The following is a 27,521-nucleotide window of genomic DNA, read 5'->3' as shown; positions in this document are numbered from 1 at the left end:
TCTGCCATCGTAATTACCATCATTACATTGCTAAATATACTGTACCCACGACCCTAGTATATTTCTCCAAGGACACTAATAGCATGTAGAAATAAATACTTATTACATCAGCGCCGCTATAAGCTAATATCTGGAATCCACATAAAAATCTGCTAAAAATATGAACGAGCAACCACTTAACTTGACTTAGTTACATTAGCAAGTCCTCCATCTAATAACAACCGTTTTTTTTGATGTTTTTTTTTTTTATAGAAAACGTCCTTTGCTTCAAAAGATTTTGGTATAACTTAATCTATTCTCAAGTTCTTAACATTTTTCTGTAAGTCAAGCAAAACTCTTTCGCTGTCCATAACAGGCTAAATTTCTTGTCGTTAAGTTCTGAAGCTAAAAATAATTTTCACAAAATAACTTCAATATATAAGGAAAATAAATTTGGGTGACTTGGTCAAACTTGGTAAGGGGTTACCCACTCACACACTGGCCTATTTCATGATAATCCCAACTACTGATTAAAATACTGGGAAAATGATATCATGAAAATACAGAGGATATGATAGTGTTATACCAGGTTTGACCAGGCTCCACAAATCACATCTACTGTAATGGAGAGAAAAAGACTTCTAAATAAAATAAAAATACTTATAAATAATACAATAAAAACATCAAACTGATTCACCATCATTGCTAACTTAACCCAGACATAAAGGCAAGATACTATAATTATTTCTTGCTCTCTTAAAGCAGCTAACAACGGGTTAATAACTGCTGGTGTGTCACTGAAGCACAGCCTAGGAGAGAGATCAAGTGGTTGGGAAGGTGGTTTGATATACGTTATGATGACATTAATTTTTGAAAGATATTAAAGTGTGTTGTTCTCAACAACATGTTCTGGGAGCTTGTTCATGCTGATGGTAAAGAAATATTTCGTACGGAACAGATTAACTAGAAATAATAATAATAATAATAATAATAATAATAATAATAATAATACCTCGCAAACGCGGGAGACAGCGACAAAGCAAAATAAATAAATAAATAAATAAATAAATAATAATAATAATAATAATAATAATAATAATAATAAAATAATGATAATGATAACAACAACAACAATAATAATAATAATAATAATAATAATAATAATAATAATAATAACAATAATAACAACATACACGTGTGGTAAGGGCTGAACTGTGACGGGTTAGTAGCCGTTCTCTGGTCAGTCTTACATGAACTTGTGTGACAAGCTTTGCGTCGCTACATCGACGTAATATCCCTCGCTCAATATGACACAAGATGAAGGATCAGTCCTAAGGGGCTGCTGAGCCTCCTAGCAAGACACGTATTTCAATGAGCAAACACCTAGCAACTCAAATAGAAAGACATTTACATATTTCCTCAGAGATGATTCTAACGCTGAGAGAGAGAGAGAGAGAGAGAGAGAGAGAGAGAGAGAGAGAGAGAGAGAGAGAGAGAGAGAGAGAGAGAGAGAGCTAACTAATCAGTCCTATAAACTTTAGTCTTACTACATTACAACATACACATCTCCTAGAGCCAACGTATGATGTAGCGTTTTGTTTATCGAATTCCAAGCTACATAACTGTTTATGTCTACATTATTCTAAAGTACCATCGACTGATATGAATTTATGCATTTAATTCTGTACTTCACAGACTACAAGTTTTTCCTCCAGTAATAAAGAAAATAATAAAAAGTTAAAAAGGTTTATGATGCTGAAAAAAGAACAAAAAATGGATTCGCATTCTACAATCACATTGTTCTAGCGTCTATCTTAGTGTTGTCACTGTGAAAAAAGAAGTAATCTGAGAGAGGTTTTCCAGGTGTTCTTAGTCTTGAGAAGGTTCCATTACGTCGCCAGTCATCAAAAGACAGTCTAAGCTTACGTCTTGGTGTGTGGGCAGCTTAAGCTCTCGTATTAGCGGACTCTGAGTAAGCTGCAGGTAAAAGAGGACGACACAAATGCCTCGTCTTTGTCACTGTGGTCTCCCATGGTCCACATTATTCGTCACTGTCAATAATGCTTGACAGTATTGTCTCTGGTTTATTCTTTGCTAGCATCACAGTTAAGGCAGTCACTGCTGACTGCAACTGTTAGTTCCGTCTTTGCTGTGGAAACTAACGTTTCTGTGACTATGTATACGACGCTCCTTCATGAATATCATTTCATACCTAGATCATCCAGGCACGACTGCCTGTGAAATCAAAGTTCTTGATGTAGATTATCACTGTCAATACTGTCTCTCACTAAACTGTCAATACCAGGGTACAGAACTCTCGATACTAATTGTCATTTTAAGAGAAAGTGTTTGTCCAATTAGTTGTTTGGTGACAGTCAGCAACGTCAGTAACACAATCAAAACTGACACTTGGTACTCATTTGTGTCAGCCGTGTCTGTTGTCAGCATCATTGTTCATCTATAACACTACTGTTCTACACAATTTATACCATGACACTGAACACCAGTGATGGTGAACAATGTCGTGTCAATGTTCTTGTTCAATGATGATAACTTTCGGTGTATAACGTCAGTTCTAATAGTCAGAGTGACGTGCACTGGCCCAGGGATGCATGCGTCTGGGATTTGGAAGACAGTCTAGTGACTGATCTGTGCCACTACCAACGGGGGGTGAGGTGTCGTGCACCCCAGCTACTCCCTGTGAACACGACCAATGCTGAGAGAGATGGCCAACCTTACTGCAACACAGCTGGCCAGGGACACCACCGTCAGACACGTTATGGCCACATGACGATCTACAAATGATGGCAGATCTGTCCTGCTATCTGCAACCCACCTCATCATGACCAAAGCGTATCACGTCTAAAGTTCTTCTAAAAATGTATATATATATAAATTTTTCATCTGTCGATGTACATGGAGGCTCTGGCTGTACGCTGCTAATCTAATGGGAATATTTTATATAAATGAGACACCGAAACTTGAGGTACACAGGTACTTTGTAAAAGTAGAAACGCATACAAATAGCTGGAAAATATTTACGACAACGTTGTATTCGTCACACGTTACCCAAGTTACGTCCAAATGTAACAAGAGCTTTTTGAGTCCAACTGTACCTTCCCCCATCTACTCCACACTGTAAGAGAGTTACCAGAGTCCAATCACATCCTCCCTCCCACTCTCCATGGGGAGAAAAAGTTACCTAGTCCAATCCTACTCTCTCCAACACAGAGGGAATGATACACTCCATGCAGGACTTACCTGTAGAGGTGGAGGAGATGATGGTTTTCCTGTTGTAACCGAGGACGCGGAACTGTGGCAAGGAAACATCGGGTTCAATCACCACTGAGCGGTCCCCGGCGTGCCATGAGAGGCGGATATGGTCCATACTGTAGCCGACTGTAGAGAGGAAAGCAAACATTAGTTGACGCACATATTAGTCAGGGCATAAGATGACTGAAGAACAATCTACATGAAACACATGGTAGCTGAGGAATACGTCAGCTGGGTCATCAGGTCAATGATGCATGGGTTACCAGAGACAAATCTATTGATATATGTATGGTGAGGCATGTGTTACCTGTGGGCTCCCTTGAATCATAGGCTTGTCAAAATATATTCATCTGTGACATACAGTATTCTGAAACATACACTGGCTGAAACATGCGTTGGTCGAATCATACGTTCACTGAAACACACGTTTGTCAAATCATACGTCAATGAAGCATACGTAATGATATTAATACTTAAAATAGGCAGTTAGGGCGGTGTAAACAGGCAATGTAGGTACAGACGTACAGAAAAAACAACACCTAATATCCTGTTGTCTGTTGTGTCAAGTGAAAGACTGCATTATCTGTACGAGTTTCAGATTAGGTCGAATCATAAACATGGTAGCCAAGATTTATCAGTGTGTGTGTGTGTGTACGCCTATACTTACCATGGTTAAGAGAGTAAAATCTAACTTTCGTATTCAACGCCAAAGGAACAAGAAGTAATGGTTGCTGGTTTATATGAAAATACAATATATGGGTAAAGTTCCTCAGGCGTCTGTGTTCCTGTGCTGTGTCACACTCTGTGTCTCGGTCCTCTTGTTGCTCATACGAAGGTAAACTGGTGTAATCTGTTGCTCATGTGTAGGTAAACACAAGTAATCTGTTGCTCATATGTAGGTAAACTCATGTAATAATCTTCACAATGAATTAACAACGACACATACACAGAGACAGACAGAGAGACAGAAAGACAGAGAGGCAGACAGACAGACAGACAGACAGACAGACACACACACACACACACACACACACACACACACACACACACACACACACAATCTTCTTGGGGTAAAATTCAAGGGAATTTCGTTCAAAAGATGAGGCCCTACGAGTGTAGAGGCCCCTTCCCCCTTACTGTATATATAGTTAATTACATACAGACCAAGACGAACACACACACACACACACACACACACACACACACACACACACATTCTTAGGTCTCATACACGGCAAACACGTTGGACCGTGCTTCAGCCTAGCCCAACCCCACGGTTCCTCATGGCTTTGTTTGTACTATCATAGTATGTCCAGGTGCACCCCACACCACCCTCCCTGATGCTGGAGAAGGGCATCTCGAGTGTGTGTGTGTGTGTGTGTGTGTGTGTGTGTGTGTGTGTGTGTGTGTGTGTGTGTGCCCAAACCAACACCACAGTTGCAAACACAAACTGAACATGGTCTTCCCCATCCACACCCGTCATGAGAGGAGCAAAAAACCTACAACTGTCTGCTCATAACTCCTCCATAGCTACAACCATCTGATCATAACTCCTACATAGCTACAACCGTCTGATCATAACTCCTCCATAGCTACAACCGTCTGATCATAACTCCTCCATAGCTACAACCGTCTGATCATAACTCCTACATAGCTACAACCGTCTGATCATAACTCCTACATAGCTACAACCATCTGATCATAACTCCTACATAGCTACAACCGTCTGCTCATAACTCCTACATAGCTACAACCGTCTGATCATAACTCCTACATAGCTACAACCGTCTGATCATAACTCCTACATAGCTACAACCGTCTGATCATAACTCCTCCATAGCTACAACCGTCTGATCATAACTCCTACATAGCTACAACCGTCTGCTCATGACTCCTACATAGCTACAACCGTCTGATCATAACTCCTGCACAGGTACAACCGTCCACTCATGACCCTTACAAAGTTACAACGTCTGTTATAACACGTTACCCCGCTAATGTTACATTAGCAGGCCACCACGAGCGTTACCAGCTTCCTCCAGCGTTACTGAAGTTGCACCACAACCTTGGACCATTTCCTGAACAATCTTTTATGGAAAACTTTCTCATGGTTTCATCTTTATTAATCTACAGTTTTGATCACTGACATTCCATCATTCTCGCTTACGATACATCATTCTCTGTATTTCTCCCCCCCTGATTACCTCTCTCTTATGTGCGTATCATTTACTCGTGTTTTAAATTGCTTTATGTAAATGTAAATACCTGAGTGACTTTCAACACCAACTTGTCCCCCTCCCGTTAATTCAGACGTTCCCCCAAATGCTTCATCAGAAACTTCCTCGCCGTTAATATACATATAATTCCCTGCATACTGATCCACATTTTCCCGGTTGAAGTTAATCTTCCGCTGCTGCTGCTGCTGCTGTACCATCTGGCTGAGTGTTAATCTGGGTAATGTGTCCCTCCAGCTGGTGACGACCCCCGCCTGCTCACCTACCAGCTCTGCTCGCCCCCGGCAGCTCCGAGCCTGGACTCGTCTTCCCGCCACTTTTTCTCGTTGAGTTCAGTTGAGGACGGGGAGGCTTGGCGCATTCCCTAGACTCCCATTCTTCCTCTTTCCCTCTCCCCTGAGCGCCCCACCTCCAAAATCACCCCTCGTCACCTGGCCAAACCTCTCCTCCCTCGGGAAGACCTTCCTTCTCATCCACCCAAAAAAGAAAACTCCTCTTCCTTCTCTCAAGTTCCCTCAACTCACCGCGCACTCCAGCGGCGTCTGCCTCGCGCGTGGAGAAGCCCTGCCCTCCTCACGGCTCACACACACACACACACACTCAACACGCACGCCCCACCGAGTTTCTTTCGGAATTTATGCGTCGTGTTGCTTCACTAACCCCTAATGCCGCACATCCTCCAGGGGAACTCTCCCACCATCATCGTCTTCCCCCCATCATAAACCTCCGCCAGCCGCCGCACGACCTCAACTATACCACCACTCCTCCTCCCTCCTCGTTCTCTACCTCTTCCACTTCCTCGGTCATAGGTGCACCCAGCCACTTTAGGAAGAAGAAGAGGAGGAGGAGAAGGCGGAAGGAGAGGATGAACGTTTATGGAAGAATGACTGAACGTGTTTGACTATTTCGGTTGGAAGGAACGCTGAATTAAGAAGTTACACAGACTGAAGAAGTCAAACACTGTCTTGGATCTTTACTCGCACGGAAAGGTAAACACAGGCCAGTGGCCCAGACGAGAACAAAGAGTGGAATTTCCTAAATGCCTCTGTGTCGGTCTCGCTTCTCGAGGGCTCGTGGCACCGTCCAATGTCCCACTGGAAGAGCCACAGGAATTAGATCACTTTGCTTTAGTGGCACCAGCAGATGATCTGCTAGATCGAACCGATTCATGACTGAATTAAGACCGTCGGGTTCAACGCTGTGGATCACACGACGTTAAAGAACGGAATCGAACTTGAGAAGTTGAACCAGGTGATCCAATTCCACAAATGGGCAAATAAACCATCGATGGGTGAACATTCAAACAAGCTCCTATGATGAACCAACTGCCTCGAAACACCAAAGCGAACCGCTAATGAGACTCCAAGCCCTGGGACCCTCCTCCACCAGCTAACCTACTCGCCTGCCAACTACAAAATCGATAGCCAATTTTCTCATCTATTATTTTCTCTCCTTTTCTCATTTCAGAGCAGATTCCCTTCGCCATCACCATATTCTTTAGACGTTAAAAGACACTGAGTTTCGCAAATCGTTTCAGACATGTTTTCAAAGACCAATGCATAAAAAACGCCACATTTTCAAACTTCCTAATCTTAATTCTGAGGAATGGTTTGTGACCCGAGTCTTATCCAAACTCCCGTCGCCAGTTAAGCCCTTAAGCACAACGGTACGACCCTTGACTATGATGACCTGACCTTTGCTTTGACTCCTGATGGTCAGATCCCTTCAGGTGTCGAGTCAAAAGTCACCCATGGGTCAACCGTCCAGCTCAGGAGGTCAATATCTCATCCCAGTTTTCAGTGGGTTTGCAAGACGCGATTTAATCCCTGTCAGTAAAGCTCGCCCTTGAATGTATCGTCCAAGTTACCAGCACGAGGCCATAAAGACAGTCGTGAACACATTTTTTTCCTCGCTGTTCTCTTCCCTTGAGATACAGGTAACTCTCCCGGGCTACACCGGCGAACTCAGGCAAGCAGATATCTTCGCTTACGTTCGTTAATGTCACCCAGACGTAAAGAAGAACACCAAACACACATCTTAACGCTGTAACTTGAGTTAAATCCCCTTGAATACGACGACCTCACCTCTTGTGTACGAAGACCTCTTCATACACGACCATTTGAACCCCGAGAGCGCGACGACTTAAACCTCCTATGTACGAAAGCTTAAATCTAAGCTATGGGCATTGCAGGTGTTAATGACGGATCTGATGTGTGAGGGGATTCCACCGACGTGACCCGAGGCTGAGCAGCCAGCTCAGGTAGGACTCCTCCCCCGCCCCCCGGGTTAACTGAGGTCACCTCACTATGACCCGAGTGTGTGTGTGTGTGTGTGTGTATGTTCTAATGTATCCTCTTCAGCTCTCTCACACATGCTCCTCTAATTTCCACATCTCTCTCTCTCTCTCTCTCTCTCTCTCTCTCTCTCTCTCTCTCTCTCTCTCTCTCTCTCTCTCTCTCTCACTCTATCATTTACCATTCGAGCCTCCTCCTCACACCACATATTGTCCTCAAATACTTCATTTACAACACATCCATTCCACACCGTCGGGCCTGTTATACCATCAAAATATACCCATCTTTACCCTTGCAGAAGGTGACCTTCCTTCCCACACACTCCTCAGTGCGCTCAGGACCCTAGCCCCCTCACCCACCTTATGGCTCACTTCAGTTTCCGTGGTTCCACTCGCTGACATGTCCACTCCCACGCGTGTCATACACTCCACTGCCTCCATGTTCTCACCGTTCAAACTCATACTTCAAATAACCTTCCTCTCTCACAATTGCCAAATCTAACATCACTTTTATTCACATTTACCTACACTTTCTCCGTTCACACACTTTTCAAAACTCATAAGTCAGCCTCTGCAATGTCTTACTCGAATCTGCCAACATTACCACGTCATCAGTAAACAGAAACTGTCTCACCTCCCTACCCCACCTCCGACACACTGTAGACCCGCCCCTGGTTTCCTCTTCACTGACGTACCTCAACACCCCCGTCCTAGTTAGATCAAACAACCAGGGTGATATCACACAGCCCTGACGCACGCCAACCTTCACCTGCAACCACTCACCCTCCTCTCTTCCTACTCGCACAGACGCCTTACTCCCTGGGTGAAAACTCAGTAGTTCTTTTCGCACGTGTCTTCCCACACCATATACCTGTAACCCCTACAAAGCATCGCTACCAACTCCCATCATACGTGTTCCCCCGATTCATAATTGCCGAAAACAAATCCCTCTGTAACAGAGTATTTCTCATACACACATTAAGCAAACACCTGATCCACACATACGTAGGGCACGTATTCACACGTCAAATACTTGAATCCTAAAATCCTTTTTCTTCCGTCGTAGTAGTAGAGAGACGTGGCCTGGATCACTGTATGGTAATCCACCTGTTAGTTCTAGGTCGACCAGTAATGGTGCAATAGTCGATCCCCCTCGCTGGACACAACACGTTTCCTCTACGATCCCCAAGCCACAGACACACACAAGTTCTCTCTCTCTCTCTCTCTCTCTCTCTCTCTCTCTCTCTCTCTCTCTCCTTTCACTGTCCCTCTGCATCCCAGTCTCCGCTTTTCTTTCCCCCCTCCTCCATTTCCCTACCTCTCTCACCACTTTATCTCTCCCTCTTTCCCTGGAGAAGTGCTCGCCACACCACATACCCGGGCCCACACAACCTCCTCAACAGCTCCCAGGTTTCCACACACCGACAGCCCTACACCACATCTGGCGTCGGTTTGAATCACCTTTGCTGGTACGGTATATTTCGAGCCCGGCTCACAATACGACCCAACACGTCGCCCACCTCCGGCTGAGGTTCATTTGTATTCCTCCTCTTGTGGTGCTGACCTTAGTGACCTCCTCCTGACCACAGGGGGACGTCCCTTGAACACGACGGTACAAACCCTAAGTTAGGGCGATCTAAACTTATCATCCGAAACGTCAGAAACAGACCCGAGGCCACGCTGTCTTATCCGAGGTTCGAACCGGTGTGCTCAAGACTCGGACTGTCTCGGTGAAGAAAATATTAAGAGGTAAAACTGTGGATTATCAAATACCTTACTGCTGAACACAGATCTGTGAAGATATACGATTCTTAAATCATCTTTAGTTTCTCTCTCTCTCTCTCTCTCTTCTCTCTCTCTCTCTCTCTCTCTCTCTCTCTCTTTTTAAGACAATGATCCTACGACCTGCGTCATGTCCAATAACGATCACTGCTTAAAGGCACTGTTCGGTAAGGTCAAATTCTGTGAGACGTAACCAGGCAGTTGATAACGAATCTCGGCTACATCAAGGTGGATCACGCGACGCTATCCCAGCTATTAAACCAACCACTTGGGCATTATCCTCCTGCTCTGTGTGTGTGTGTGTGTGTGTGTGTGTGTGTGTGTGTGTGTGTGTCAGATCTCAACATAATTCGAACATCTTGCTCTTAATTAAAGGATCACGCTCTCGCCAGGGCAGCCGAGGAACCCAGCCACTGGCTTGAGCGTTCCAATAATGTCCCGGATTGGTCCCTTTGTCTGCCTGAAGTGGACATGGTGGGCGGGGAGGGGCGGCGCCGGGGTGTGCAGGTGTTTGGCTTGTGCTGGTGGCATGGCAGGTGGGCTAAAGGGGGTGGGGGGTGGAGGGGGAAGGGGGCGGGGCGGTTCGTTGTTGAGTTGGAGAGAGGGTCGGGTAGGTGAGGGGAGAGGAGGGGTTGTGGACGGGTGGAGGGGGAAGAGGGAAGTAGGGAAGGAGGGAGAACGGGAAGAAATGGGGGGGTAAGTGTGCAAGTTAGCGGGGAGAGAGAGAGAGAGATGGGGGGGGGGGGAGGGAGACTAACTCTACGTCTGGGGTGACTATATCACAATCCTACACACACACACACACACACACACACACACGCACGACAGACTTTGCTGCCTGACGCCGTCACTACGACCGGGTTCACTCATCCAGCAGGCTTGGTTTGCCCCTCACATGAGGAACCTTCCTACGTGCACCTTCACTACTGTGGGCGGCGTCGTCACCTCATTACCATAATAACATTAATGAAATGAAGAAGAAAAGAAACGTACTGACGTGTCAGGTTCACACACTCGACATTTCCACGCACTTCACGTCCCACGTCAGATATAAACAACTGTTCTGGGGGAAGGTGGCGTGATGCTGGCGTATATAATTGCTGGCGATGACTGCAACAACGACGGGAAAATACTGGATTGCCCGAACACGTATCTAATATCGAAGTAACGAAATGTTTATCCCTACATGTTGTTTACTCCGCACAAACTTAGCAAACACAGTAATATAACGTAAACAATAATACTTCTGTGAAGAGGATCATTACCTTGTTGAAGACCACTAGTACTGCTGAACCAAACAGCTTACCTTCAAACCTCACAATTCTAGTTACACACTAAGCTGCCTTTCCCTCCCACACTAACATCTGTCTTTCAGTATACATTATTTAACAAAGAAAAAACTTTCCATTCCTCCCACAACATCCTCACTCTAATCTCGATATTCAGGGTGGTGCAAAAGTTGCTTCAGAGATAAGAACACAAGCAATTTACACCATCTGTGAGAGTAACCATGTACGTGTATGGTCTTCCTGCTTGCATGGGCTTCATCTGGATCATTTACTCGGTGTAACCTGTGGAGGTTATGTGATCAATGTCCTCGGTATAGCGACCTATGCGCAGTACAGAATATGATCATCTTTCTCAAACATAACCTTTACCCTAGTCCACACATCCAGCGTCCACACATCCAGCGACCACACATCCAGCGTCCACACGCCCAGCGTCCACACGTCCAGCGACCACACATCCAGCCGCCACACGTCCAGCGTCCACACGTCCAGCGTTCACACGTCCAGACCACCATATCAGTGAGCCGTTCTCCTCCAGTTCTCTCTCCAAATACATTTTTCCCTTCCTTCCAACTGTTTCTTGCATACGCCTCTCTCCACTCACCCAACTACTTCTCTCCATTCCCGTAAAAAGATATCTTTCCACACTTCCAACATATTCACATTCCCTACCTACACAGTTCCAGCATCTCCTCTAATATAAACACACTCCTGTATTTTTACGCAGAGCCTTCCAGCTGTCGTGGAAATATTTCCATCCCCTCCTCCACTCTTCCCCCCCTACAACGTCGCCGAGCGCTGCTTTCCGCTCCTCCAAACATACCCATCCACCTCCCCCCATCATTTGCCACACTCCGAACCCCTCACACGTTTACGATACACGAAGCTTCTCCCTCATCGTCTCTCCCTCCCTCACACAGCGTTGCATGAGACCACTAGACTCCCACTGTAACCCTCAGCTTTCTCCACAAACCTCCTCTGCACCGTCGAGGTGACGGTAAATATACACTGAATTTTCATACGGTAGAAAACGAGATGTGTGTCCTACGAGGACGCTGAAAACACACAGCATAAGGACGATGCGACCAGAGCCAGACTTACAAAATGTTTACCTCGAGTGGAGTGCTTCACAGCTGAGGCTAGCTAGGGTATGGGATTCAGTGTTTGTCTCACGTTACGGGCCCCGCCGGAGCATATTGATGGCGTCCACCTTAACAGTTTGCTTCGTCTGTGATGAGTGACCCAGCTGGAGCATATTGATGGCGTTTTACGCTCCAGCCCAGCAGGGGACGAACCCATATACCCGAGACGAAGCGAGTGAAATCCTGTCCTGCGGTTCATGTTCACGGACGAGGGCGTGTCCGTTCACATCCCGTGTTGAGTAAGGGTGTGGAGTGTGTCCCTCGCGGACACCGCGGTGCGTACAGGTCCACGGGATGCGACGCGAGGCCTCTTCTCTCGATCATTCGGACGCAAACAACTATTACCTCACAGCCTCTTCTCTGTTATCCTCAACAACACAAACGCCCCCCCACCCCACCCGAGAATCCCACTATATTAACCCCATCAACCTGGAGGGAGAGGGAGAGACACGGGAGAGAATAAGATCAAAAAACTTCAAACGTCTTTCCTATCAAAACAACACCCCTCGCTTCGTCTCGATAACAGGGTCCTTCCTCACCTCCATATAATAGCGGCGGAGGATCACCCGCCCGTTACAAGCCATGACATAGGTCTGCTCAGTACACTCCTCTCACCCAGCCTCTTACCAGCGCTCCCTAGCATAGCCTCCCTTTTCCTAATACGTCTTTAAATCGTCCGTTCTCTCGATTTACCTCCGCCTGTTTCCATCCACTTTCTTGTCTTCCAGAGCCACCCACACCTACTTCTAGTCCATGCTTCCAGTCCCAGCTACTGGTCTAGTGCTGCACCTCCTCTCCAATCACTTGGTTACATGGCCCTTCATGACAATCTCCTGTGGTTCTCCCACTCAAAAAAACTGACCCACTTTGTCGTTCTCTTTTCCTGTGGGGACACTAAGGGCGTGCAGAGTGTGTGATGCAAACCTCAACACCTTACTGTTATGAAGTTCACCGCTGACACATGGTGGATCATCTGGTTTAAGGTGCGTTCATGTAATCCTTCACTGAACTTCAGTGACTCCTCCGCTGGAGGCTTTACCACCATCAAGCAAAAAAATGTTAGTGAATGGTGGCGTGTCTATGGAATCTTACCCAATTAAGTCAGTAAAAAAGCACCCATGAGCTACCATTACAGATTTCGAACAGAAACTCCCTCTTAAATCTCCATCCATCAACTCAATCCCTTTCCAGTACTCTCTCAATATAGAAACAAATGTTACAATGAGGAGAAAATCTTCCATCACTCTCTACTTATTCTCTGTAAACTCCAAATCTAAGTGTCTTTCCCTTATACATTTTCAAGATATCTCTTTAAGAGTATTTCAAAATACCTCCCCTTCAAGTACAAATGATCCAATATCCTTTACTCACATAGAGATTTCCTCCCTTTATCCCATAAATACAGAGAAATACACTTTCTTTTTTAGAGCAGAGAAGACGTGATACATTTGTCTTATGTCAATAAGCAGAAAAAATATGTTTTACTGCGTTTTACTGTAGTTTTACAACTACAGAAATATCAGGATCTGGACAACAACACAAATATGGAACACACTTGGTTTCCTAAGAGCCTCCAGTCTCCAAGATAATCACAACTCATCATCCATCCTCATCTTACAGTCAACATTTCTCAGCCAAGCTTATCTACGTTCTGAACCAACACAGACCATACACACACCTGGTATGCCTCGCCGCTGTAAATCATGCACAAAAAATACCTATTCATTAACTTACTAATACAACGTACATCTATACACCTTACACTTACCTTCTATATATCCATTTCACTCGATAAACCTCTTCCTTCCCTTCCCTAATCACAAAAAATGCCCGTTAAGGAATGCCCTTCCTTAATTACATTAACTCAAAAATCCCTCAGTCACACTTGCGCTCCAGACAAAACCACAGTTTACTTACAGCTTTCAATTTCGATGATGCAGAGTTGCCGATCCATAGGGAAATACTGGAGGTTCATCGGGCAGGAGGCAGTGATGGTCAGTCTATGGGGGTCAACGACCGTGGGGCCCATCAAGGCGGCGTCGTGGAGACGACGACGACGACGACGACGACGACAGCGACAGTGGTGGTGGTGATGAGGGAGGAGGAGGGGAGGAAGAAACACACCCTCGGGTTAGTAATGGTTAGATGTGTTGGTGACCAAACCCCGCTTTCACGCTGGATGTGTTCAGCTTTACAGAGACAATATCCAATGATCATCTGCTGATGGCACAGTTAGTCCTAACTCTCATTCCATATATAAATATAAAGACAAAATCTGATCAGATAAACATTCAAGAAGCCTCAAGATGAGAGCCGCTACAGGTGGCTCCGTAATACACTATGGTTCAGGCACTAAACACCAAGACTTTCTGACAGCACAGTGTATGAATATTCTGAGTCTCCTCCACCTAGAAGGAAGGAATGCAGACATGTGCATGACGGGTCAACACAGGGTCGAGGAGCTGTTAACTTCACGGAACAGGAGCTAGACAAGGAACATTTAAGAAACACTGACAAATGACAAAAAACATAATAAGGAATAACCAAGAAACTAGGATTGGTTAAGTGAACGTAATTACCGAACATTTCCTTATTAAGTTTGGAGATATTTAATGTGAGCCTGTTTATTATAATGAGTCATTTATTAAATTATTGCTACTTGATCTTATTTATTGCTGGTATCTCAAACATGGATGAATAATACTGAGATCATATATAAGGGGGAACACGACTAATGGAATTAAGATACTGAATATTATTTAAAATATCAACCGGACACTGGTTGCCTCATTTCAATACATAATAAAGAATTAAACTTCAAGTCCAGGAGAAAATGGGATCATCTGATGGTTGATATAAGAAAACGGAAAAAATAAAATGAGAGAGAACGAAAAATAACCCATATAGGCCACCAGTACATACCTGCTATAGGGGCATGAATATATAACCTTACCTTAAATATTTCCCCATCCGACTGGCCAATTGACCTACCTTTCTCACCAAGACAACAACGACTGTCGGTAATAAACAGCTATGCATGCTCCAGCACACTCCAAACTTGTCCTTTACGTTGAGAAAGAATGTCTTTTAGGATTAGGAAGTGGGTCGTGTCATAAAACCCTGCCGAGATGATTGCTGGATATCGTCATGTAACAAGTTGCTATTTAAGTTTACGTTATCCTGTGCAGGTTGGGAAGGTGCTGGAACGTACTGAGTACATTACCTGGTGACCCTCGCTGGCGTCTTGTGCACAATACAACATCGTTACCACAACAATCTGCGCACACCACACCAAAGAAAACCAAGAGGCTTGTGACGTTTTCGAATAGGGTCGGGTTGGTTCCCAAACCCACTTATCTTCTTCAATTTTCTTTGGTTATATGCCAGAATGATTAACAAAGAATGAATCTCTTTTTTCCATTAAATCATTAATTTTAAATAGGTCGAACGTGCAATGCCACAACGACGACTGACAAGAGAAAAAAAATGAAAATCACTGATACAATGAGGAGCCCAGGTACGTAGCCGGACGATGGTCGTCCACCCCTCGATGCAGTCTTCAGAAAAACCATCCAAACTGCCTTTTTTTTTCTTTTCTTTTCTTTTTGAAATTAGTGACTGAAGCTCACTAGGGCTTCATCTGGCATGTTTTATGTCAGTTAATGAACGAGGAGGGGGAACAAGTGGTAGGGGAGTCAGTCAGTTTAGACCCTGTCAAAGTACGAGTTGGAGATGTCGTCCCTGGGATGAGGCTAGGCTGCTGTCGTCCCTGGGATGAGGCTAGGCTGCTGCCGTCCCTAGGATGGGGCTAGGCTGCTGCCGTCCCTAGGATGAGGCTAGGCTGCTGCCGTCCCTGGGATAAAGCTAGGCTGTGTCGTCCCTGGGCTGAGGCTAGGCTGCTGTCGTCCCTGGGATTAGGCTAGGCTACTATAAGTCTACTATGACACACAGGTGGGTTGGCACCGCCCACTTCCCAGTCTCCTAACCAGTCCTCACACAGTGCAAGACAAACACAGGAAGACACGTAACAGCAGTGGTGGTGGTGTTGGTAGTGGAGGAAACAAGTGAACATTTCGTCAGCTTCAGGAAAGGTTGGGGCCAAGTGTCGAAATTCTTTCTTTTTTTTTTTGGAGAGAACACATCTCGATATGTCTTGGGCCAGAGACATCGGTTCTTATAACCTCTGATAACAGGCTAGACCCACAGATGCTTCCCCAGGGACGATGGTCTAAGTGTCACGCTGTCGTCTCACCGTGATTGTGGTGGTTGTGGTTGTGGATGAGATGGTGGTGATGGAATTAGTATTATTGGTGGTGGTGGTTGTGGTGTGGCTACGTACCCTTGGCTCCACACCGTCTTACCTGATACTCCGCAACACTTTGCCTTTGTTGGTGATTCTGAGCATCTCATTAGAAGTGGTGGCCGTGTGAAAATACGACTTCTTCTCATTGGCAAAAAAGGTGTCTGGAACCCAAATTTTCTGCAGATATTCCGATCCCACAGTGAGTTCGTCCAAACCCCCGCGGTCGGGGAAGGACAGCCGAGGATCGGTCCAGTGTTGCCGAAAATAAAAGTCGAGAGTAAAGTCCTGAAGATCCAAGAAAACAAAAGCAAGTGTCAGGTAAAGATCTATAGAGATTAAGTTTGGTGTTGGCTTTTTTTTTTTTTTTAAACCTGAGATATTGACTTGATTTTGTCTACTTTTTTTCTTTTCTTTCTTTTTTTTTTTTTTTTTTTGCAAGATTGATGGTAACTGTTGGTCAGAAAGTAGAGATGAGTCAACATAGGTCAGTATTATGCAGGCAAACAATCACACGCATCTTCAGTCATACTGTGAGAGAGGCACAAGGAGGGAAATAAAAACAAGTGAATGAAAGTTAAGGAAGAATTTCAAGAGGTGAAGGAAGTGGATGGAAGAGTCAATATCAGGTGAGAAGGTCGGACATACAAGGTGGAAACACCAGAGTGGTGAGTGAAAAGAGGTACTTTGGTGTACTGTGCAAATTAACAAACATTTCGAAGGCCGTGGGGACTATCTGATGTAGCCAGGACCTCCTCCCACTCAACCAAAAGGTTAACTGCATTAACGAGACAGTATCATCAAGCAGACGTGTTTCTTTGTCTCCTGCAGGTGAAAATATGACTCCATCACAACTTGGGAATGTTACAATGTCCTGATTACATCTGACTGCAGCAGTATATGCAAGTACCACACGGCTCCCGAAGTTCTGCCACATAACACTGGTGTGTTGAGCGTGTGGTGGAGGCACGTTGGAGACAGATGGAGGAGACAAACAGCTCGATTAAAAAAAAAAAGAAGAGGTGGCGTGAGTTAGAGACAGAGACAGAGATAGAGAGATGGAGAGAGAGAGAGAGAGACAGACAGAGATGAGAGACAGGGTGTAGACAGAGGGAGTACAATCCATTCTGTGATAAACATTCCAATCAAACAGAAGAGTGGGTGTTACGACGTGGCTTGCACAGAATGATTGCTGGGGGGGCCACGTCCCTCTGAAAATGTGAAAATAGGCACATTATGGTGAGAGGTGATCATGGTAACCTCGCTTCGTTCTCGGGACGACCTTCGACTCTTGTATATATATATATATTCATATAAAGAGGTTTAGGGTGAGAAGGTGGCTCAAAGTTATGGGGGGGCGGGGAAATAATATATATATATTTGCTTCGTCTTTTTTTTTTCCAGTGCTGAGTGCTGAATTGTGCCAAGGTTCAGTACACAGGAAAAAAAAAACTGAAGGAGATGGTAATCGGTCAAGAAGCCTGTATGGATGGGGTTGAGTTTGTAGCAATCAGAACTCATCCTTTCCTTTTTTCTCTCTTTCTTCTTAACAAAACTACAGTAACATAATTTGACAGATACTTTTTTTTGTTGTTGTTGTTCTTCCAGCTTTATCTATTCCAGGGTCGTGGCAATCCTAAGTTTGGACGGTGACGAAGGAGTGAATTAACTGACTGCTACAAATGAATTGTTAATCGAGTGACTCTCTTCAGGGATATTTAATTCTGCATGTATCGTGTGAGGGAATCATCATCTCGGAAGGAAGTATTATGTACCGTGTATATTGGGAGGTTTAATTCATAATAGATTTATCTATATATCTTTTATTCAGTCTTTCAGGTATGAAATACACCCGCAACTGCTTCACACTATGTATCATGGGGCTAGTTTTTAAACATCATTGACTTTTTCTTTTTTTTTCCTCTAAAAAACTGGAAAAACTTGAGTGATCATAAATGTATATCTTTCTTATATTTTGTACGACTGTACGTGACTCGCGTCACTCTCTTGTGACTGAAAGCAACTTCTTCAATGGATTCTGGGACTTAAACTGGGCGTGAGAATGAGAGCTGGGTGTTCAAATGTCTTTCTTGGAGATGAAGACCGTTCAAAACACTACCTAACAACTTGCAAAAAATCTACAAAAAATTATAGAAAACAGAAGAAGAACTGAGGTAAACAATGTGATGCTTTCTCTGTGGTGTGTACGTTGTCTGGATACTTTATACAGGACAGTGATTCAAGACGCGGACCATGTGGACGACAGTGAGTCAAATACTTCACTGCAACACGACGACGACGCACTGCAGCACTACACGCGATGTCAAGGAGGTTAATACAGTAGAATACAGTAGAATACAGTAGCAGTGGGTGTACTCCCGGTGACAAGCACATCAAAAGACACGGCCCAGTACAAAGACACGGGTGAGGGTATTGGGTTGTGAGGTTTGTTGGAGTATGGGAGCGGCGGGTACAGCACCATGAGAGGGGTCGTCATTCTACAAGGATTGGCTGGCCAGGGAGGGAGGATGATGATACAGGTATGGGGACAAGAGAGAGAGAGAGCCAGAGGCTCGAGGAAGTCGCAAGGATTACATTGCAGATGGGGGGGGGGGGTGTGTGTAAGGCGTCAAGACACCGAGGCATTCCATTGGGCGACCAACAGTAAAGGGAGTGGATGGCACCAGCGAGGGAGGCGAGGCGTGCCACAGTCTGCGCCCGCGGGAGGGTGGGAGGGGAATAGATGAATGTTGGCGTACCTGTTTGCCTGGAAGGATCTGCCCGCGTTGAGGCCCCTTGGTGATCGAAGATATTACACTTGAGAGTGGAGTGGTTGACACCAATCTCTACTGTTATATATTTCTTTTTTTTGGACTAATGAAGGGTGTAAAAAGGGAGAGGTGCACTGCTGTGATGGTTACCAAAGCCAAGCAACATTTATACCAAAGAGACAGACACAGAGGAAGATTTGGTTCACTCGGAACAATAATATATATATATAAAAAAAAGGTTGGAAGAGGTGAAATAGAGAGACAGATAGAGCTCGGACTGATTGAACACGTCAAGCTACACTTACTCAAGAGGAAAGCAATTGTACGTGGCATGAGGTTCAGTGCTACATCCAAGCTTACTAAACAGTGGCACTCATTAGTATGTGCTGGGCCGGAGGAATCGGTCTGCCGGCCATGGGGCGAACCCAGGCAAGGCGTAGAGCGGTCATCACCACAAGGCGCGGGGGGGAGGAGAGGAGAGTGTGTGTGGTGGAGGGAGGCGGCGGCGGCAGGAGGGAAGCAACACTGTACACAACTCAAGACAGGCTATAGAAGACCTCGGGAAGCTGCTGACAAGTCCACGGACTCTGGTTCTAAGCAGGCCTGGAAGGCCAACAGTTACCATGATGGGAAAAACGTCCGAGGGATCACCACTAGGAGATGATTGTCCCAACCATATACCTTGCAGGATGTTGTTTCACTTCACGAATATGGAGAGAAAAAAAAAAAAGGCTTTGGGTATTGAGCAAATACAGGAACAGTGGCAGGGGCACCAGAGAGGAGGGATCTGTACGCTACAACACGCAAGAAAAAAAAAATATATTCTTTTTACTGCGTCTGGAAGAAATCGGTCAGTGTAGAGGAAGTTAGAGAGGCAAGAGTGAATCAGTATCTGCAAGGTTTACTGGGATGTCACATGGGAAGGGAATGGGTACAGGATGGGCGGCGGAGGAGAGAGAGAAAAAACAGCGCCGCTGAGGCTCGGGATTTGAATGGATCATGAGAACAAGGAGGCGGAAAGGAAGAAGGGCACTGGAAGGAAGGCAGTAGTGGCGGTGTTCCCCTAATTTCAATGCTCAGAACTGGACCTTTTGTGCCGACGCTCTCGAGCTTGTTTCTGGGCCTTGATCCTTCTCCTCCTTCTCCTCCTCCTCCTCCTCCTCCTTCGGGCTGAGCACAGTACCACACGGGGAGAACGACGCACTGGGTATTTACCTTATACTCCTTAACACATTGCCTTGAGATGAGATCCGTAAGAGTTCATTGGGCGTAGTGGCTGTGTGGTAGTACGCCCGCTTTTCATTGGGAAAGAAGGTATCAGGCACCCAAATTTTCCCAGTATAGTCTGTGCTCACTTGGATTTCATTCAAACCTTTATAAGCACTGAAATCTAACCGTGGGTCTGTCCAATATTGCCGAAAATAGAAATCCATTGTGAAATCCTGAAGAGTAAAAAGAGAAAAAAGGTGTAATTGAACCTGTGGTAAACACATTACTTGTGTATAAAGGAGAGAACCTTATACCTTAAAGCTAATGAGAGAGATCAAGTTGTTCTAGATGTTCTAAAGGCCGTGTCAGAACCTTTTGTGCCCCTTTATGGTGATACCTTATCAAGAGAGGGGACTCACTCGTCTGTGTGAACGAGACAATACTAAGCGGTTATGGCTCAAGACTAATGATGTCAGCTGTGTTGATCATCCGATCAAGCAAACCTACTTTACTGCAAATATTCTGACAAGATGTAACCTCTCAAGTTAACCTTCAGTTTTTTATATATATCTTTCTCTTTCAAAAATTAAAATCAAAGCTTCCTCCTCTTGGCCTACAAGCTGTTGAGGCGAGCACGGGCAAAGAAGCGTCCAATGACGGGGTTGTGGGCAGCACCAAGACCAGGGAGTTGAAGTTGTTTTACCGAGACTCTCAGCTCTTGGCTCCGTGCGTCGCGAGAGCTGGTGGTCCTCCTATGTGTGTGTGTGTGTGTGTGTGTTAGCGTCGACCTGCCAGGGGCCAGCTGATACGCTTACAACGAGGTCGGCACAGTTCTTAGATGGAGGCAGGTGGTTTGTGACTCTAAGATAAATGTTAAAATGCAAACTTGGTCATGAGAGAAGGTGGGGGGGAGAGAGAGGGGGATAATTTGGCAGGATTTCATACCGAGCACAACAAGTGAGGGGAGGTGTGTCCACAGAACCATGAGGAACAGATCTTGAGTAGCAGATCCAATCACAAATCTAAAACTAAATCTAAATTTCGAAGTAAATTTTGTCACACATTATTTAAGAGTGTCACTAATTTCTTCTCAGCCAATGGCGTAACAATTCTTTTTTTCTTAAACGCCTGAAGGTCAGACGACCTCTGACAATCACGTTATGGGAGTGGGAGCTTTCTATTGTGGCAGGAAGGCAGGCGGGAGGGGTGTATACCACCTCCTCCTCCTCCTCCTTCTCCTCTGCCTCCTCATGGTTACTGCTAGCGGGACATCTGGAAGGCGACAACCAACTCACCTTGGCAGGTCAACTATGAATATTCTGAAGCACTCTACACTATAAGGGTGGGGGAGAGCGTTACCAGGCGGGGGGGACCACTGCACTTACGGGGGTAGGAGGAGATTAGATGGATTAATAAAAACAAACAAACGACTGTAGCGATGATCGCCATCAAACAGGACCACCATTTCCACTGCAACATTTTGCCGCCCCTCCCCTCCTCCTCCTGGGTGAGTCGACGAGCCGAGCGTCCTGTGAAACATGGTTATGATGACGGGGATTCTCAAAGGGAGGGGGAGTCGAACCCGGGAGGAGTGAGTAAGTGACGGGATGAATATAAAAACGAATTTACTGGATGGTTAAAGAATAATTTACCTGAAGGGAGCAGAGGAAGGGACGAGAGGACCTTCAAGCTTATCCCACATTGGCAAAAGCAACAAAAATATTTACACACACGAGAGTTTAACTGTACATACGACCCCTGCATTATGGGGGGGGGGGGGGGGGGTCAGCAACGACCCTCACGGTCCGTCCCGCCACGTGACGACCAACGCCTTCAGTCGTTCAAAGGTTTAAAAGGGGGGGGGGGGGAAGGGGGAGGAAGGGAGGAGGAGGAGGAGGAGGTTGTTGGAGGTTGGTTGGCTGGTTGGATGGTTGTGATGGAAGTAAAGGGGAGGAGGAGGTATGGGGGTGAGGCGGGAGGGATGGAGGGAGGGAAGGAGGGAAGGAGGGAGGGAGGTTTATGGAGGGAGGGAGGGATGGAGGGAGGGAGGGAGGTTTATGGAGGGAGGGGTGGATGTTGTGATGGAAGTAAAGGGGAGGAGGAGGTATGGGGGTGAGGCGGGAGGGATGGAGGGAGGGAAGGAGGGAAGGAGGTTTATGGAGGGAGGGAAGGAGGGAGGGAGGGAGGGAGGTTTATGGAGGGAGGGAGGGATGGAGTAGTGCTGAGTGCTTTATCAAGATCACGTTATTGCCATGTACGTGCGGCGACTCCTCTAAACATAGTCTCATTATACTGAACTACGAAATGAGCATCCAATGCGCGAAAAATGGTTCACAAATTCTAGCATTCATGTCCTATATATATATATATATATATATATATATATATATATATATATATATATATACTCTCTCCTGATCGACAGGAAAGATTGAAATGTTAGATTTTCAGTTAAGAAATAAATGAACTTAGACACCAGGATAAACCAGCATTTTCATTTACATAACTAAGACTGGAAGATAAACAAATTAAACAACTTAGAAGGACACGAGGAAGACATGAGGATGGTGATGGTGGCAGCAAAAGAAATGGTTAGAAATCAACGTAAGTAACTTAAAATTTTGAGATGCAGTAATAAATGTGATATTATGAAGAGTGTGTGTGTGTTGTGAGTGGACCATGTGTGACACACCCCACCCCACCCCTGACTGCAGTTAGTGAAGGTTGTTAACATCAAGCTAATTAGCAGCAAGAGATAATTAAACCTGTTGAAAAGAAAATATACAAAACAAAAGATCCAAGAAATGGCTGAGGAGAGAGAGGGGGGGGGGGGCCCACTAACGACCATTCCCTCAGTGTCCGTACCATCGTTATCATCGTCCTAGTGTGACTTGTATTAAAGACATGGAGATACAAACAAATTAAACAAACAAACAAACAAACGGAAGAAATAATTACATCACCATCTTAATATATGCAAAACGAAAAATCTTGTGTCCAGATGATTTGAGAACCAAAAAGGGGAGGGAAAAAAAAGGAAAAAAAAAAAGAAAAGTAAAAAAAATCGCTCTTTGATGGAGCTTTTTTTTTAAGTAAATTCTTTGTTTTAAAACAGATAAGTTTCTTCGTATTGAGCGTGGCGTCGTTTAGACGTGCCATGCGTTGTCATGCCATGCAAGAAAAATGAGAACGCTCATCACTAATTAGTGAACCTAGCTAGCATCTCCTAGAAGGAGATGTTGATTATAACCTCATTCTTCTCCCTGCCTTCCTGACTTGATAATACATCATGTGATAAATCATACATATATATATATATATATCAAATGAACTGTTTACACTTAATGAGATCTGATATATAGAGAAGCAAATTTAGACATTTCTCTGGTTGTTTCTTTAAAAAAAAAATAATAATAATGATAATAATGATTAAATTTGACACTAGATGCAAAGATTATGAATGAGAGATTGATCTCTAAAAATCTCTAGAGGATAAATGCTTAAATCTACCTTACTTCTACGTGCAAAACTTCCATATCAGTGCAAGTCCTATAGAAAAAAAAACAATAAAGGAAAAAGGAAAACGAATCGACTAGTCAAGACGATGCAGGACGCCCCTCTGAGGAGCGGATGGGAGTGACAGTAGCCACTGATGTGGAAGCTTATGGTATCCTTAAATCTACAGACGACATAAGGGCACACAAGTTAGAACGTAGGGGTTCGCAGACACAGAACAACACATAACACTGGAGACCTGAGGAGGCTTGCTAGGGGGAAGCCGCGTCAAATTATCCGGTGAGAACCTGACGACGACATGATGAAGGGGTGTTTCCAAGACGACAGGATGGACGCTACTTGGTCGTGCAGGAGAACGGATGGAAGTTGAGGGCTGTGGTGGTGTGGTGAGGGTTGGGGGAAGAGGAGATTCTTTGGGGGAGGGAAGGTGATGGAGCGGTGGTGGTGGTGGCGGGGAGCTGTGGTGGAGGGAGGGAAGGGAGGGGACAAGGTGGAGGGAAAGATGCATGCAACAAATGGTGCTGGTGGTGAGGGGGAGGTGTTGGGAGGGAGGGAGGGAGGTTGGGGAACGGGCAGTGTTGGAGGGAGGGAGTGAGGGAGGTCACCCAAGCTACCGCCTTCGCCGTAGGTACAAGTGTTTGCTGGCGGAGGTGGCCTCCCACAAGCAGCTACATCAACACGGGGCGAGGGAGGGACATGGACGGTGCAGATGGATCTCTCAAGCAATACGATTGGTCGAGAAGAACAAACAAACAAAAAATAAAGGATATCTACGGTGCACGCTACTGGTTGAGGCAAAAGTGCAGACAATGCGCGGCAGACACAAGCGGTCTGATTGGTCAACTGCTTGTGTAAGAGGAGGTGTTTGATTCTACATCTTTTGATTTGGGAGACAGACCATCAAGAAGAACTTTATTCTTTTTTTTTTTTTTTAATTTTTATATATTTTTTTTCTGGAAAATGAAGTATATCAAGATTGATGAAAAAATCTTAAAAACAGTTCATAGGAAGGTAAGGTCTAAATGCAATATCGTAATATATTAGTCGATAAATTGTACCCTTAGGTCCCTCTAGTCATACATCTACTGGGCTAAAACATGCACAAGATTATCTGAAAGACAGTCGAAGAAAGTAACTCAACATATCAAGTCAAGAAAACTTCAAAATAAACCCAAAAAATCGAGGGAAAAAAAACAAATATAAAGAAGTATTATCCCTACAGGGAAAAATCAAATCCAACGAAAATGACTGAAAAGCCCTGAATGAATTGTGTGAGTGAGGGAGGGTTGAGAAGCGTTCTCTCTCGCTCTCCCTCTAGTGTTGTGAAGGTGCGGGAGTGTGTTGTTGTGCAGACGGATGACTGGTATGAGGGAGGGGGGCTGTATACAAGAGACGTGTCGTTGGAGTTTTCGTCTCATTCTCCATTATGCAGTTACATCACCGGTTACAGCCTAGGATAGAGGAGTCGAAGGTCTGCGGTGTTCAACCTACCCATTGACCAACACTTCCCATACACGTCTAAACTTCTGCTCAGTAAAGAAGGAAAAAGGACTTTTACTGTCTTCTCTTCGAGACATTTTGTATTGGAAGCCAATTTACTTTTAAGGATCTGAGTTGACGATTATTTATGACTTGAATCAGAGAAAGAGACGACTTTACATCTTCATATTAACTTACGAAAGTCATTAGTATTATGGGATTTTGCAATCGATGTAAAATCGCCTCTAATATAATCTATAGCATATTACTTAATTATAATTGATGGTTGTGTACATCAGTAAGCAATGAATTAAATTTCTTTTGATGACTTTATCCACTAAAAATCTATCTACAGTTAAAAATAAACTTATTATTATGAACACATGATTAACTTTTTTTTTAACAACTATGAAAACATAGCCAAGGGATCTTGTGGTACACTGCTTGTATACTGCATGGACTCGCGTGTGTGGGCTGGCCGCTTGTACCGCCCCGAGGATTACAGTACCAATATATCATACTTATTATTCTGAATTTATTGAGTGCGGCGGCATGAGCCTTGAGCACGACGATACGATCCTTGGGCAGGACGTCCTGGCCTCCTTCTGTGACCCGAGTCTTGTGGGTCATATCAAAGGCCATGACACTGCCCCAAGGGGTGTATCTACGTGCTCAAGGGATGAGAGGACACACAGGATCAATGACCAGGCCGTTGGCACAGTTATGATCAACGATATCTAGGCATACTACAACTTGTCTGGCATCTATAAGTCTCAGGTGGGATGGGTAGTATGTGAATGTCAATAACCTTTTAGGAGAAGGTCCTTGGAAAGGAGTTGCGAGGCTGGTACCACAAAGAGATACCGAGAAGTTGTAAAAAAAAAAAATAAAGGACCTTCACTACTTACGAAACCATGCAGACGACGTGTTGAACTAGCGACAGTAAATACAGTTCATATAGAGGCTCTGAACCAGAGCCGGGAACCGCTCTGAAGGTTTACGATTCCCTAAGATGGGATCGACCATTATAAGGGAGGTAAGGACTTAACGTCAGCAAGCAACTTCGAAGATGCCAAAAGAAGGATTCAATCAGTCTTCAGGTGTGTTCTGAACTCCTTCAAGCTGTTTGGAGAAATGTGTTCCAAGATTGGATACGGGGGTTACGTGGGAGCTAATAGTCTAACTGGCAATTAAAAACTCTAAATTGCCTATTGATCTTCAGTAATATCTTTTCTTTTCGTTCATGTGCATGCAACAAGACACTGCATAAACATGCACTTTGAGTGTGTACGTGATATTTTCTTTTGGTGTACTTGTGAAATCTGAAGATGGTTCTAACGCCAGATGGGCTACAGGTGGTGTGGACTGACCACCTGTAGGGCGGCCTCAAACTAGCCAGGAATAGATCAACAAAGGAATGGGACAACCCAAAGACTCGCTGTCTTGGGGGGGGGAGGAGAGGGGGGGAAGCGATGACGTCACATAGTTGTAAAATGAAAAAAACAAAAAACAAAAGAGCAAGAGAGAAAACTTACAGTTCATAGTAATGCCATCCTCTTCCTCATATACATGTGTTCTAGAAACTATTTTACGAAGAGGCGTTTGGCAGTGCATTTACATACCGTCAAAGGTTATCTCCAGACGGGAGCAGATGCTTGTAAATCACCTAAAGACTTTCTGGAAGAAGGAGAATGATAATGGGACGGGAAAAATTGGCCCCCGTCGTCGACCTGGCATGTAGTTCCTAGGAGCGTCGTGTATACACGAGAGTGAGGGACGCAACTTATCCAACAGAGCGATTCGTAACATGATTTTGTATAGGCCTGCGTTGTCAACATCTGGTCGGGCGCGGAAGGAAAAGTCAAGGAGAAAATGATAAATAATAAATGAAACAAGAACTTGAAAGAGTTGGAGGAAAAGAAGACTCTCCATACGGAACATTACAACGGAAAATAATATATATATATAGTCAATAAAACTGACAAAGAAAACGTAAAGCAACCTTCAGTTTGGAAGCCAAGAATACTGGAAAGTGGTTGGCACATCTAGAGAGGTGTGGACATGTGGGTGATGGTGGGATCCAGTGGTCAGGGTTTGCGTGTGATGCGTTAGACTGTTGGGGAAGGCAGTCAGCATGCAAGACGTATTGTGATCCTAAAACACAAATACTGCTCTGCTGAGAAGGGTTAGACGAAGAGTTGTTGTGTTCGTGTTGTACTACAGGATGGACAACAGTCCTTATGTCAGCTGGATA

The 27,521-nt window shown here is 44.8% G+C and overlaps 1 protein-coding gene across 14 annotated transcripts in view; it reads right to left on the bottom strand.

Moving 5' to 3' along the window:
* Positions 1–27,521, bottom strand: part of Rdl (Resistant to dieldrin) — a 386,180-nt gene that overhangs the window by 95,292 nt on the left and 263,367 nt on the right. For 11 of the 14 annotated variants that reach the window (XR_011716741.1, XM_071693706.1, XM_071693702.1 and 8 more), the window contains 3 exons: positions 16,354–16,580; positions 13,910–13,992; positions 3,241–3,378 (listed from right to left, as the gene is read on the bottom strand). Coding sequence is in view for 13 of the 14 variants with exons in the window: in XM_071693706.1 (XP_071549807.1) it covers positions 3,241–3,378; positions 13,910–13,992; positions 16,354–16,580 (448 nt within the window). In the remaining variant the exon portion in view is untranslated. Of the gene's footprint in view, positions 1–3,240; positions 3,379–13,909; positions 13,993–16,353; positions 16,581–20,278; positions 20,506–27,521 lie in introns of all 14 variants that reach the window. The other 3 variants (XM_071693703.1, XM_071693712.1, XM_071693711.1) reach the window with 1 other exon arrangement.

This window comes from Panulirus ornatus, chromosome 56 (assembly GCF_036320965.1).
Source record: "Panulirus ornatus isolate Po-2019 chromosome 56, ASM3632096v1, whole genome shotgun sequence".
Taxonomy (NCBI): Eukaryota; Metazoa; Arthropoda; class Malacostraca; order Decapoda; family Palinuridae; genus Panulirus; species Panulirus ornatus.
Note: the sequence above shows the minus strand (reverse complement) of the source record. Positions and strands in the feature narration are given on the sequence as shown.